The 12,762-nt window shown below is 48.0% G+C and overlaps 2 protein-coding genes across 2 annotated transcripts in view; one reads left to right on the forward strand and one right to left on the reverse strand.

Moving 5' to 3' along the window:
• AGBL2 (AGBL carboxypeptidase 2) overlaps window positions 1-10,658 on the reverse strand; it is a gene marked incomplete at its 3' end in the record, with an annotated part of 76,900 nt that extends 66,242 nt beyond the window's left edge. Inside the window, exons 1-2 of the mRNA XM_082270961.1 lie at window positions 10,584-10,658; window positions 930-1,005 (exon numbers count right to left, since the gene is read on the reverse strand). Coding sequence (XP_082127087.1) covers window positions 930-965 — 36 coding nt within the window. The 5' untranslated portion in view covers window positions 966-1,005; window positions 10,584-10,658. The remainder of the gene's footprint in view (window positions 1-929; window positions 1,006-10,583) is intronic.
• Window positions 10,659-10,699: 41 nt separating this feature from the next.
• The window catches only part of MTCH2 (mitochondrial carrier 2), a 44,906-nt gene continuing 42,843 nt past the window's right edge, over window positions 10,700-12,762 (forward strand). The window contains exon 1 of the mRNA XM_082269814.1: window positions 10,700-10,849. Within this exon, the coding sequence (XP_082125940.1) occupies window positions 10,763-10,849 (87 nt within the window). The 5' untranslated portion in view covers window positions 10,700-10,762. The remainder of the gene's footprint in view (window positions 10,850-12,762) is intronic.

The raw sequence follows: 12,762 nt of genomic DNA on the forward strand, positions 1-12,762 counted from the left end.
GGAAAAAAGGATATACTATTATGGAAATGTGATAATAAAAAAAAATAAACATATGCAAATGACTATCAAATATGACTGTTTTTTGGGGATAATATTGTGTCTTTTGGCTTTCACAAAGGTGGGGGTTTTCTGAACTATGGATTGCATTCTGTACCTAAATGGGGTTTAGACAGGTATGAGCAGAGATGTATAGTAACTAAGTAGAACTACTTCACTATTGTACTTAAGTACCGAAAAGGCGGTATCTGTACTTTCCTAGAGTAGAATTTTTTTCTCCTACTTCCACTTTTACTTCACTACATTTTTTCGATGATTTCAATACTTCTACTCCGATATTTTTTTTTGTGCTGCATAGTTACTCGTTACTATTATAAAAATTACCACTGCCAGAACAGTAGATGGCAGGTTTCATGATGCTCAAAACATGTGTATTATCAGCGCATACGAAAATAAATGCTACTGTATGTATAAATAAAAGCTGCATTTGAAATAATAAAAAAAAAAAATATGATGTTCAAACTTTTGACTTCTTTCTTTAATAACTACATAACACAGTACTTGTACTTTTACTTTCAGTATTTGAGTAGCAAATTTTTTTTAAAAAACTACTTGCAATACTTAAGTACAAAAAATGTTTAGTACTTCTACTCAAGTCACTTTTTGATAGAGCACTTCCACTTCTACTCAAGTCACTTTTTGATCGAGCACTTGTACTTTTACGAGTGCTTTTCGAGTACTTTATACAACTCTGGGTATGAGTTAGGGCCAGTGTTGGATTGGGCAGGCGTGGGATTGGGACTTGGGACCTTTTTGAGCCAGGTATTCACCTTTCATTCTTTAAAGTACTTGAAACAAATTTGCATATATTGAAACAAAGCAAAAAGGCAAAAACGATAAAGGGAGAGCGACAGATAGACAAAAAGACATACCTCTGGTTTCAGCTCTGTTTGGAGTGCAGGGCACATAATTGTAATGCTGCATCTATTTTGGGGCTATCCTATAAACCTATGGGGATAAAACAAAAATACCAGCAAACCATTATCAAAACAAATACTAATTTTCATAAATGTACTTACAAACATGAGATAGGAGTTTTCTAATCTAGAAGTTTTCATTCAGATTGCAGGACCAGCTCCTGTCTATAGCCGCTTCAATCCTGGGCAAATTCTGCCATTCCTCTCCTACATGTAAAAATCATCATTTTGCTAGAAAATTACTCAGAACCCCCAAACATTATATATATATATTTTTTTTTATTTTTTTTTTGCCCAGTCCCGCCATTTCTGGACATGCGTGGCTGTTTGCTTTGCCGCTTATGCCCTGGGACATACCCGCCCACGCCCCCGGCCTGACAGATGTGGCATGGGGGTGGTGGGCATGCGTGAGACACCCCGGGCGGCCATTTTCTCCCCATACATATATAAGTGGCAGAGATACGGAGACGGTCCTAGTGGACATCTCCATTGTCTCCCTGCTGGTGGGCTATCCCAAAAGTCAGATCAGCACTTGGAGGAGCTGCTGCTCCTGAACAGTAAGGTTGGTTCGTATGCTGGGTATATGGGGACTCATTGCTTGAATAATTTTGGGAACTCACAGTTACCCTCTGATTTTTTTACTCCTAAGGATACGTCTATATAGTGGATATTTCCAATCAGGAACAATCCTGCTATCATTATCACCTTATATATTTAAACTGAGAGGATATTGGGCACCCTAGGTCTTCATCCAAAGTAAGTCCATTTTTGGCTCCCTTATGAGTCTATTTAATAACAAATGTAACAAGGAATATCACTAAAGTCTATTTGTAGATACTCCTGTAAACTCAAGGTTAAATGATATATATGGGCATAGTCAATCCCCCCCCCCCATTTCATTTGGAGGCAGATCCTTGGTGGGAGAGAAATATAACTGCACATAGATATGCTAGCTTTAGATATCCTTATTATTGGTCCATATGGCCCCTGGGTTAATTTTCCACAATATGGCTGTTGTTCTCATTTCCCTCCTTGATGTGTTCAGCAGGGGGGGTAAAGGAAAAGCCTGGGAATTCTGCTGAGGGCACAAAGAACCCAAAGAAGAAAAGGAGGCTTCTTACATTTCCAGAGGAGGCAATTTAAACCCTGTCCGAACCATTTCAGGGAGGGACTGAATCAGTAGCCTCAGAGTGAGATTCTGAAAATGGTTCCTCAGAATTAGTGTTTTTAGTAGAAGAACCATTTTCAGCCCCCCCCCCCCCCGAGAAGGACAACTGCGCTTCAAAGTCATCACACATAGGTCTGATAATTTTTATGTAATGGCGTGTATCCGATATACATCTCATAGATGACCACAGAAGTTACATCATTGCAGTTTGGCCAAACGACTGGAGCCTAGGAACCCAGAGAGAGGACCAAATGAAGATGGAATTCCTCTTAGTAGTGACATCACAATGCTGGAGAGATCTGTTTTTTAGGTTAGAACAGGGTTCATACAAATTTTCACCAATAAAATTCCATGACTTTTCCATGACTTCACGTAAATATTCATGACCTAATGTTTCATGAAATGTCTATGTATACATGTTAAATAAGAAGAAAATCCATGTCACACACAGCATATTTTTACTAAAATAAATGACAATCTTTGTAGTGTACAGTACCTCTGAAGTTAGGGTTTCGTTTCTGGATACAGCGTGACTCAAAATGGTCCCTTGTTTTACAGTGGATTAGATGGAAGCACCGCTGCCGCAGCTGGGAGCCGGTGTCACTTCAGGCGCACGGGTGAAAAAGCCAGCAATCGGATTGGAAGCTGTCAAGCATGCAGCTGCAGACTGGTGTTTTGCACCTTTAGCGTGGCTAGACAGCGCTGCCTCTGCCATGTTCGAAATGTCAAACGTTTTACGACACACACTGTACATTTAGCGGACATGATACAGGACAAGGTCAGAGGCTGCGGACATGATACAGGAGGTGGTCAGAGGCTGCGGACATGATACAGGAGGTGGTCAGAGGCTGCGGACATGATACAGGAGGTGGTCAGAGGCTGCGGACATGATACAGGAGGTGGTCAGAGGCTGCGGACATGATACAGGAGGTGGTCAGAGGCTGCGGACATGATACAGGAGGTGGTCAGAGACTGCAGACATGATACAGGAGGTGGTCAGAGGCTTCGGACATGATACAGGAGGTGGTCAGAGGCTGCGGACATGATACAGGAGGTGGTCAGAGGCTGCGGACATGATACAGGAGGTGGTCAGAGGCTGCAGACATGATACAGGAGGTGGTCAGAGGCTGCGGACATGATACAGGAGGTGGTCAGAGGCTGCGGACATGATACAGGAGGTGGTCAGAGGCTGCGGACATGATACAGGAGGTGGTCAGAGGCTGCGGACATGATAGAAGATAGAAGAGCACAGGGGAAGCAGAGTGCACTGGAGGAGCTGAAGGGCACGGGGAGGGGGGGGGGGACACTGGAGAGAATTAAGGGGGGGTTTGGAAAGCATTGCAGGGGGGGTTGGAAGGCGCGGGGGGGGGAGCATGGAAAACCAGGGGGATGGAGAGCACAGGGGGAGAGGGGGGGGGACTGGAGAGCACTGTCTGGGGGGGAACTGGAAATCACTGAGGGGGGAGCCAGGGAGCTGGAGAGCACTGGGGGAGCCAGAAAGCATGGGGGGGGGGGGAGATGAAAAGCACTGTGGGGAGCTGAAGAGCAACGGAGGGGGGGGCTAAGAGCACAGGGAGGGGCTAAAGAACACTGGGGGGGGCTAAAGAACACGGAGGGGGGGCATTTTTACATTCAGCGTATATAGCACTGGTACAGGTAGGTGTCCTTCCGGGTCCGCAGTTTGCCCTTACTATCAGTCACTGGCCAGCAGCAGCCGAGGAGATGATCGTGAACCAATGAGGGCAGCGGGGAGGGCCGGCCGCGGTTTGCCTGGAGACACTGTGACTGGCCAGCAGCAGCAATAACAGCCGGGAGATAACAAACCAATCACAGGCAGCGGAAGCGTCACTGGAGGGCGGGCCGCCGCATGAACGTGATGACGCGGGGGTGCGGTAACCGAAACACTTATCGCTCCCTTCCGCGTCATCATCACGTTCATGGCTGTGTAAAGGATAGGTTTGGGCTGGAGCCACCTGTTATTCTATGGGGATGCAGCGCCTGTATGAACACAGCCGCAGGCCCTTATTGGACATGTGTGCAGGTGAGCGGTCCCCAAATCCACACTGTCTGTGTTCGGGCTGTACACCTGCATCCCACCTGTTAAATTAGGACCTGTAGCTGTGTTCATACAGCTCCAGGTGGCTCAAGCCACATAAATGAACCACTGATTCACACTGTACAGACCACAGGACCCATGTGCATGAGCCCCAACACCTCATTCACACACAGAGCTTTATTTATCAACTCATCTTTTTATCAGTTTCATCTTTTAGATTTAGCAGAAATTCTGTGAGTTATGTTGCATTTGTGTCTGCTAATGATGATTTTATTGTATTTGTATCAAAATAAAGCTTTAATATTTTCTTGGGGGGCTGTCAGTCAGATAGTCTGTACAGGGCCCTGCAATTTCTATCAGCAGCCCTGGTAGGAGAGGATGGTCAGCAGGTGTAGGAAGGGACAGTCTCACCATAAGAAGAGAGAGCAGCCATTCAGCCTGACCTCTGGATAAAAAGTTCTGTGGCCATGATGGTACAGGAAAGCTGCGGAAGGACAACTCCTGTGAAATTTGGTAGTGAGGGGCCTGGGAACAGAGGAGGGATACTCACCGCGCAACTCCTGTGGCAGCTGAATCTCCTCAGAGCATTTGGATGTGCCCCAAATTAGCTTTTCCTAGAGTTCAGGCTCCACCCAGTCACCTAAGGTCTTTGTAGCCAATCCTAAGGGAGCTACTTAAAGCGGTTGTATTCCCCCCCCCCCCAAAAAAAAAACAAAAAAACCCTGCAGGACAATGGCATAATGTGCTAGTATGCATCGCATACTAGCACATTATGAAATACTTACCTTAGAACGAAGCCCCGACACAATCGCCTGACACCGCTGAGGGAGCTGACATATTCCCTCGGCGTCTGTTCTGGGTTCGGCAGCTCCGGTGTTCTAAAATTTAGTCGGACCTGTGAAAATTCCGGACCCTCGTCACTTCCGGGGACGCTCCGTCACCACCAGCTGCTGCGAGCCCCAGTGCGCATGCGCACAAGGCATTTTCAAGTTCCGATGAAATTCTAAGACTTACGAACAGCTGACTGAGAGGAGGAGGGGCTGAGGTGGGACGCACACACCGCTGCGGGATAAGGTTACAACACCGCCGCGTCATCGATCAAGGAACATGTTGCAGAGCTGACTTAGAGGATATATATGTCTAGGTGTATATATACATATAAGTATGTGTGTATATATACCCGTATACACAAGTTCAGATGTTTTGCCTGCCTCCAAAAACCCCCAAAAAATGCCTGCAACAACACACCTGGGTGTTTTTTTTGGGCATTTTTTTGGGTTCTTTGGAGGCAGGCAAAACATCTGAACTTGTGTATACGGGTATATATACACACACATACTTATATGTATATATACACCTAGACATATATAGGTGTGATAGTAGCAGAAATATATGCTTGCGCTAATGAAATAATTAACACCAATATAGTTACGCTCCTATCACACCTATATATGTCTAGGTGTATATATACATATAAGTATGTGTGTATACCACTATACACAAGTTCAGATGTTTTGCCTGCCTCCAAAAACCCCAAAAAAATGCCTGCAACAACACACCTGGGCGTTTTTTTTTTTTGGCGCTAGCGTTTTTTTGGGCATTTTTTTGGGTTCTTTGGAGGCAGGCAAAACATCTGAACTTGTGTATAGTGGTATATATACACACATACTTATATGTATTTTACACTTAGACATATATAGGTGTGATAGGAGCGTAACTATATTGGTGTTAATTATTTCATTAGCGCAAGTAGTTTTTTCTGCTCCTTTCACACTTATATATGTGCAGGTGTATATATACATACATGGGTGTGTATATATATATATATATATATATATATATATATATATATATATACCCCCTATACACATGTTCAGATGTCATGCCTGACTCCAAACATGTGCTCAAAAAATCCCTATAGACGCCTGCAGCCAAAAAGCAAGCTGACAGTGGCGAAGCCATATTACTGCAGCGAAAGTGACTTCAGAGAAACTAGCTTTTCTCTATAGCTGTCACCCTGATATGGAAGGGTTTGGTCACCCTGCCATAGCAGTCACTGTCAGTTCACCCTACACTACACTACGGTCACCCTGGCACTTAACACTTTCCCTACAGAAACTAAATTATTAAAGCTAACTAAAGTGTAAAAGAGCACTCTAACTACACTAGATATCCCTTTCCTCACACTAATAAATGCTAAATGACACTTTGTAGCAGAAGTCCACGAACTGCTTCCACTCTTTTCCATGTCCCTGTATAACAATGCTAGGAATTTGGCGGGGGTTATCTTATATACTGGGGGGCGTATTCACTAATGATTGGTCTATGGACCCCCTAGTCACTCCAATCACATTCCTAGCATTCTCCTGTCCCCTCAATTAGCCTTTGCTAATGGTTCTGGTCCAATCATGGGCTTTTAAAGCCCATTTCCTGTCCCATTGCATTTTGGTCGGTTCTGGTTGCCGAATTCCGAACTTTTTGGGCAAAATGTTCAAAATTCGGCTGAAGCGTTCGATCATCCCTATCCACAAGTGTGCGAAATTTTAAAGCATGACACGTTAGGTATCTATTTACTCAGCGTTACATCAGCTTTCACATTACTGTATACAAAAAAAATTGCTAGCTTTACTGTTTTGTTTTTTTTAATTCTTGAAAGTGTTTTTTTCCCAAAAGAATTGCAGTTGAAAAATTGCTGTGCAAATACCATGACATAAAATATTGCAATGACCTCCATTTTATTCCCTAGGAATTTTTCAGAACCGCCTTACTGTGACCATCTGTATATCATCCACTCTGGCTCTCTCTGTCCCTGCCTGTGGCTGCGGCGGCAGCGCTCTCTCTCTGCGGGGAGGCGGCCGGAGCCTACATACAGCACTGTTTGCTAGGCTAGAGCAGCTTAGCGTCTAGCAACCAGTGACATCACCCCTTTCTCCTCCAGGCCGCCGCCCCTGCCTCCCAGACAGTCCCCACCTATTACAATTTGGCTCTAGTAGGCTTCAGGAAAGGGTGGACCCGGGGCGCAAAGCAGTGCGCCCCGAGCCCACCCATTGTGTGACAATAGCGAATGAAAATTCGCTATTGTCACACGGATCCTCCTCCTGGCCAATCAGGAAGCGGGTCCGAGACCCGCTTCCTGATTGGCTGAAAGGCAAATCCCATGCCATTGGCCGAGGAGGAGGCGGGAGGAGAGGAGATGCGGGGACTGAAGAGAAGCTGCCAGTACAACAGGTAAGTCAAGTGCACTGATCTCGGGGGGGCTTGGCACGCTGTTCACTCTGCATTGAAAGGGGGCACGCTGATCTCTGCATTGAAAGGGGGCACGCTGGTCACTGTGCATTGAAAGGGGGCACGCCGCACGCTGGTCTCTGCATTGAAAGGGGGCACGATGATCTCTGCATTGAAAGGGGGCACGCTGGTCACTGTGCATTGAAAGGGGGTACGCTGGTCACTGTGCATTGAAAGGGGGCACGCTTGTCACTGTGCATTGAAAGGGGGCACGCTTGTCACTGTGCACTGAAAGTCGGAACTGGTTACTAAAAATTTTGAATCCCACCACGAGCCTGTAGCGGTGCGGTCCCGCCCCCGCTCATTCCCTGCCTAGCCAGTGAATGAAGGAAAGATGGCCTTCACTCATCTCTATGATCCAGGAGGATCGGAGCAACTACATGACATTACTTCTGGTACCGGCCCAATATAAACAAGAATGTTTTTCTTTTTTTTTTTTTTAATCAAATGCTTTACATTGTAGAGGAGAGATGGGGGGTCTTATTGACAACAGATCTCCCCATAAAGACAACCGGTCATGCTGTATTGTTATCACAAGAGATGTTTACATCCAGGTAAGCCTGAGAAGTTGACCCACTGAGAAGCAGCAGGAGAGGCGACCCCTCCTGCATCTTCTAAAAGTGATTCAACGACAAATCCGCTGCTTGGACCACTGTTATCAGTTAGAGAATTGCTGGCTAAAAAAAGCAATACCGGGGTTATGGCAGCCAGAGCCCCGGCATTCCACTTCCAACTGAAGACATCTTTTGTCTATGGCCCGAATGGCAAGTGGTTAAACCGTAGCAGCTGAGAAATCACATGGTGGTTTTTGCACCGTGCGACTTCCCCACAGTTCCCACACCTGCCAAGGCACTGCGTTTTTTAGATGCGTGGAGGTGCCATTAAATATAAATGCCAGCCCGCAGGTTTGTAAAGAGCAGCACATTTTGGGTGCGGGAAAGGCTCCAATTCTCGCTCCTAGTGTGAACCTAGCCTATATTTCAGGAACATCCAGAACAAGGGGTGGGCAGGAGTGATGGTTCGGTTGCCCTGGGCGCAATGGTTTATTGCAGGGATAGGGGGGTGCCTTGATTCTAACCCTAAGGGAAAGGGGGCGCAGTTTGGCATCCTGGCCCTGGGCGCTGGATGACCTTGTCCTGACACTGGGTACATCAAAAGAAAAATGGATTATAAAGGGTTTGTCAGTTATACTTTCCCACACTCACTGACCTCTACATACAGCTGGAGCAAAGGAAGCCAACAGAACTTCCAGTTTAAATAATTTAAATACATTTCAGGTGTGTAAAGTCTAACCGCTCATTTATTTTAGGAAACGCGTGTTTCCACGTCGCTCAGGTGTGAGCGCATTCTACAGCACAACTCAACTTCCACTTAAAATCAGTTTATTACATTTCAGATACAAAAGGGATTATAAAAGGGTTGTCAGTTACATTTTCCCGCACTCACTGACCTCTACATACAGGTCAGGGCAGGCAAGGGAAGCCAACAGAACCTCCAGTTTAACCGCTCCGGAAGATTTACCCCCCCCCCCTTCATGACCAGGCCATTTTTTTGCGATACGGCACTGCGTTAATTTAACTGACAATTGCGCAGTTGTGCAACACTGCCTACCTGCCTATCTACCTACCTACCTCCAGTGCCCAGTACTATGGGGAGTACCTACCTACCTCCAGTGCCCAGTACTATGGGGAGTACCTACCTGCCCCCAGTGTCCAGCACTATGGGGAGTACCTACCTCCCCCCCCAGTGTCCAGCAAGATGGGGAGTACCTACCTGCCCCCAGTACTATGGGGAGTACCAACCTGCCCCCAGTGTCCAGCACTATGGGGAGTACCTACCTGCCCCCAGTGCCCAGTACTATGAGGGAACCTACTTGCTTCCAGTGCCCAGTACTAAGAGGGTTCCTACCTGCCCCCAGTGCCCAGTACTATGAGGGGATTTACCAGCCTCTAGTACCCAGAATTATAGGAGTACGTACATGCCTGCCCCCAGTGTCCAGTACTATGGGGGTACCTACCTGCCCCCAGTGCCCAGTACTAGGGGTATCTACCCCCAGTATCAAGTACTATTCTGTACCCAGAATTATAGGAGTACGTACATGCCTACCCCCAGTGCTGAGTAGTATGGAGATACCTACCTACCCCCAATGCCCAGTACTATGGGGGTACCTACCTGCCTCCAGTGCCCAGTGCTATGAGGGTACCTACCTGCCTCCAGTGCCCAGTACTATGAGGGTACCTACCTGCCTCCAGAGCCCAGTACTATGAGGGTACCTACCCCCAATGCCCAGTACTATGGGGGTACCTACCTGCCTCCAGTGCCCAGTATTATTAGAGAACTTACTTGCCTCCAGTGCCCAGTTCTATAGGGAAACTTACCTGCCTCTAGTTCCCAGAACTATAGGAGTACATACATGCCTGCCTCTAGTGCCCAGAGCTATGGTCATAAATACATAACTTTCTTCAATGCCCAGTACAATGGGGCTACCTACCTGCAATGAGTTCCCTACCTCCATTACCCAGTACTATGGAGGTACCCACCTACCTCCAGTATGCAGAACTATAGGCATACCTACCTGCCCCAATGTCCAGAACTGTAGGTGTGCCTACCTGCCCCAATGATCAGTACAATGGGGGTACCTACCTGCCTCCAATGCCCAATACTACAGAGGTCCCCACCTAACTCCAATGGCTGTTACTATGTACCTCCCCACACCCAGTACTATGGGGGGGGGGGCATACATACCTGGCTCCAGTGCTCAGAACTATGGGGGTACCTACCTGCCTCCAGTGCCCAGTATAATGAGGGTAGCCACCTACCTACAATGGCTGGTACTATGTACCTACCCACACCCAGTACTATGGGGGGGGGGGTAGACACACATACCGGCCTCCAGTACTCAGAAATATGGGGGTACCCACCTTCCTCTAGTGCCCAGTATAATAAGGGTAGCCACCTACCTACAATGGCTGGTACTATGGGCTACCCATCAGTCTCCAGTGCCCAGTACAATGTGTGTACCTACCTCCACCCAGTACTATGGAGGACACATACCCACCTCCCTCCAGACTCCAGTGCCCATTGCTAAGGAGGTACCTACCTTCCACCCGGCTTCCCCCTTTCCCCTCCAGCGCTCCGCTCTTCTCTCTCAGGCTCCGCCCACCACAAACTCTCGGCGTTGCTAGGAGACGCGGGTCACGTGCTCCCCCTTCACTTCCGCTCCTCGCCGCTGTTTTTTCTCCTTGAATCGGCGACCCGGAGTCACGTGACGTCTCCAAGATGGCGGACACGACCAGTCAGCTGCTGTTGGGCTCCGGCCTGACCGTCGTGTCCCACCCGCTCATGTACGTGAAGATGCTGGTGCAGGTGAGTGGGGGGTGTCAGTGACGGGGGAGGGGCTGACACCTGTCGGTGGTTCTGTGTAGACATGAACGATCACTGCATCACCGAGCTCCATACTACTACTCCCACCACCACCTCTATACTACTACTCCCACCACCACCTCTATACTACTACTCCCACCACCACCTCTATACTACTACTACTATCACCACCACTATAACAAGGGGAAGCTGTCTGGGGTATCCAAAATATGCAATAATAAGTACATGTGACAAACCGGTATAACCATCTACATAGAGAGACCAATGTGAATGTGAGAATGATGTGTGAACACTCGGTGAATCTCACTTCCTGGATGGATGTGGTAAAGGAAGGGAAAATATGAATATAAAATCTGGGTGATGGACACCTAATAGTGGTATATAAATATCTGACAACTCTAAGAACACAACAAATAAACGTTCCTTCTGTGCAAACCCGCCTGGTGACCTCAGCGGTGTATTTCCCAGCACCGTGTAAAGTATCGTGTTATTCCCACTTAACTCCAATGCCTGGTACTATGGACTAGAGGATGGCATTGGGTTTGGGCTCCCACGGGACCCAATGCAAATCCTGCGGGAACGGGCGGTTTTACCTCTGCTGGGGCGGTCAAAAAATTTTGCGGGTAACGGTGCAATTTGGTGTAACGCGTTTTCCGGCATATAAGACGACTTTTTTTTTATAATAAAAAAGATACCCCAAAAATTGGGGGTCGTCTTATACGCCAGGTACTGTAGCTTCAGCTAGTTACAGAACATCCCTATTAAACATGTTAGCCCGCTGGATGTGTATACAGTACCTTTGGCAACTTCCCAGAACGTGCTGAGCCAATCACGGCAAGTGGTGTATTCTATTAGGCCCCTTTCACACAGGCAGACCGTTCAGATCCGCCTGTTTGGCCTCTTTCACACGGTCCGCCTCTGTAGGTGGATCTGTGTTGCTCAGCGGGGATCGATCCGCGATCCCCGCTGAGCCGGCGGATGACAGCTCCGTCTCCGCTTGCGGAGAGGGAGGTGTCTCAGCCCCCTGCTGCCCTCTATTGGGGATCGGATGAGAGTGGACCGCCTGTCCGCTCTCATCCGATTACTGAATGGATGGAAAAATAGGGTTTCCATCCGTCCAGATTTCACGGACAGGATCGGATACAGATGGCAGCGGGTGTCAGCGTAGGTGTCTCCGCTGACACCTGCTGCCCCATAGAGCTGCATGGAGGATCCGATCAGATCCACCTAAAAAACTGACAGGCGGATCTGATCGGATCACCCGTGTGAAAAAGCCCTTTGTTTTTTTTGGCGCATCTGAACGGTCCCCCCATGCATCCCTATGGGGCATCTGATGTCTGCTGACATCCGATCCGTCAAATCTGGACGGATGGAAACCCTATTTTCCATCCATCCAGTGGATCGAATCGGATGAGAACGGACTGCCGGTCCATTCCCATCCGATTTCCCCCATAGAGATGCATGGGGAACTGACAGCTGTTCTCCGCACAGAGAACAGCTGTCAGCCTCCTGCTCAGCGGGGGATCGGCGGATCGATCCCCTGCAGAGAAAAGCGGAGTCCGTTTGACGGACTACAAGTGTGAAAGGGGCCTTAAGGGCTCTTCACACAGTATGTCCGTCGGACATACTCCATTTATCTCAGCGGAGGATCGCTCCACTGCTGAGGAGGAGGATGACAGCTGTTCTCCGCGCTGTGTGTGGAGACACAGCTGTCAGTTCCCCAAACAGCTCTATGGGGATATCGGATGGGAACGGACCGTCGGTCCATTCTCATCCGATCCGCTGGACGGATGGAAAATAGGGTTTCCATCCGTCCAGGTTTGACGGATCGGGTGTCAGCGGACATGTCTCCGCTGACATCCGATGCCCCATAGAGATGCATGGGGTGACCGTTC

Source organism: Pelophylax lessonae (assembly GCF_965119305.1).
Source record: "Pelophylax lessonae genome assembly, chromosome: 10".
In the NCBI taxonomy this organism is placed as follows: Eukaryota; Metazoa; Chordata; class Amphibia; order Anura; family Ranidae; genus Pelophylax; species Pelophylax lessonae.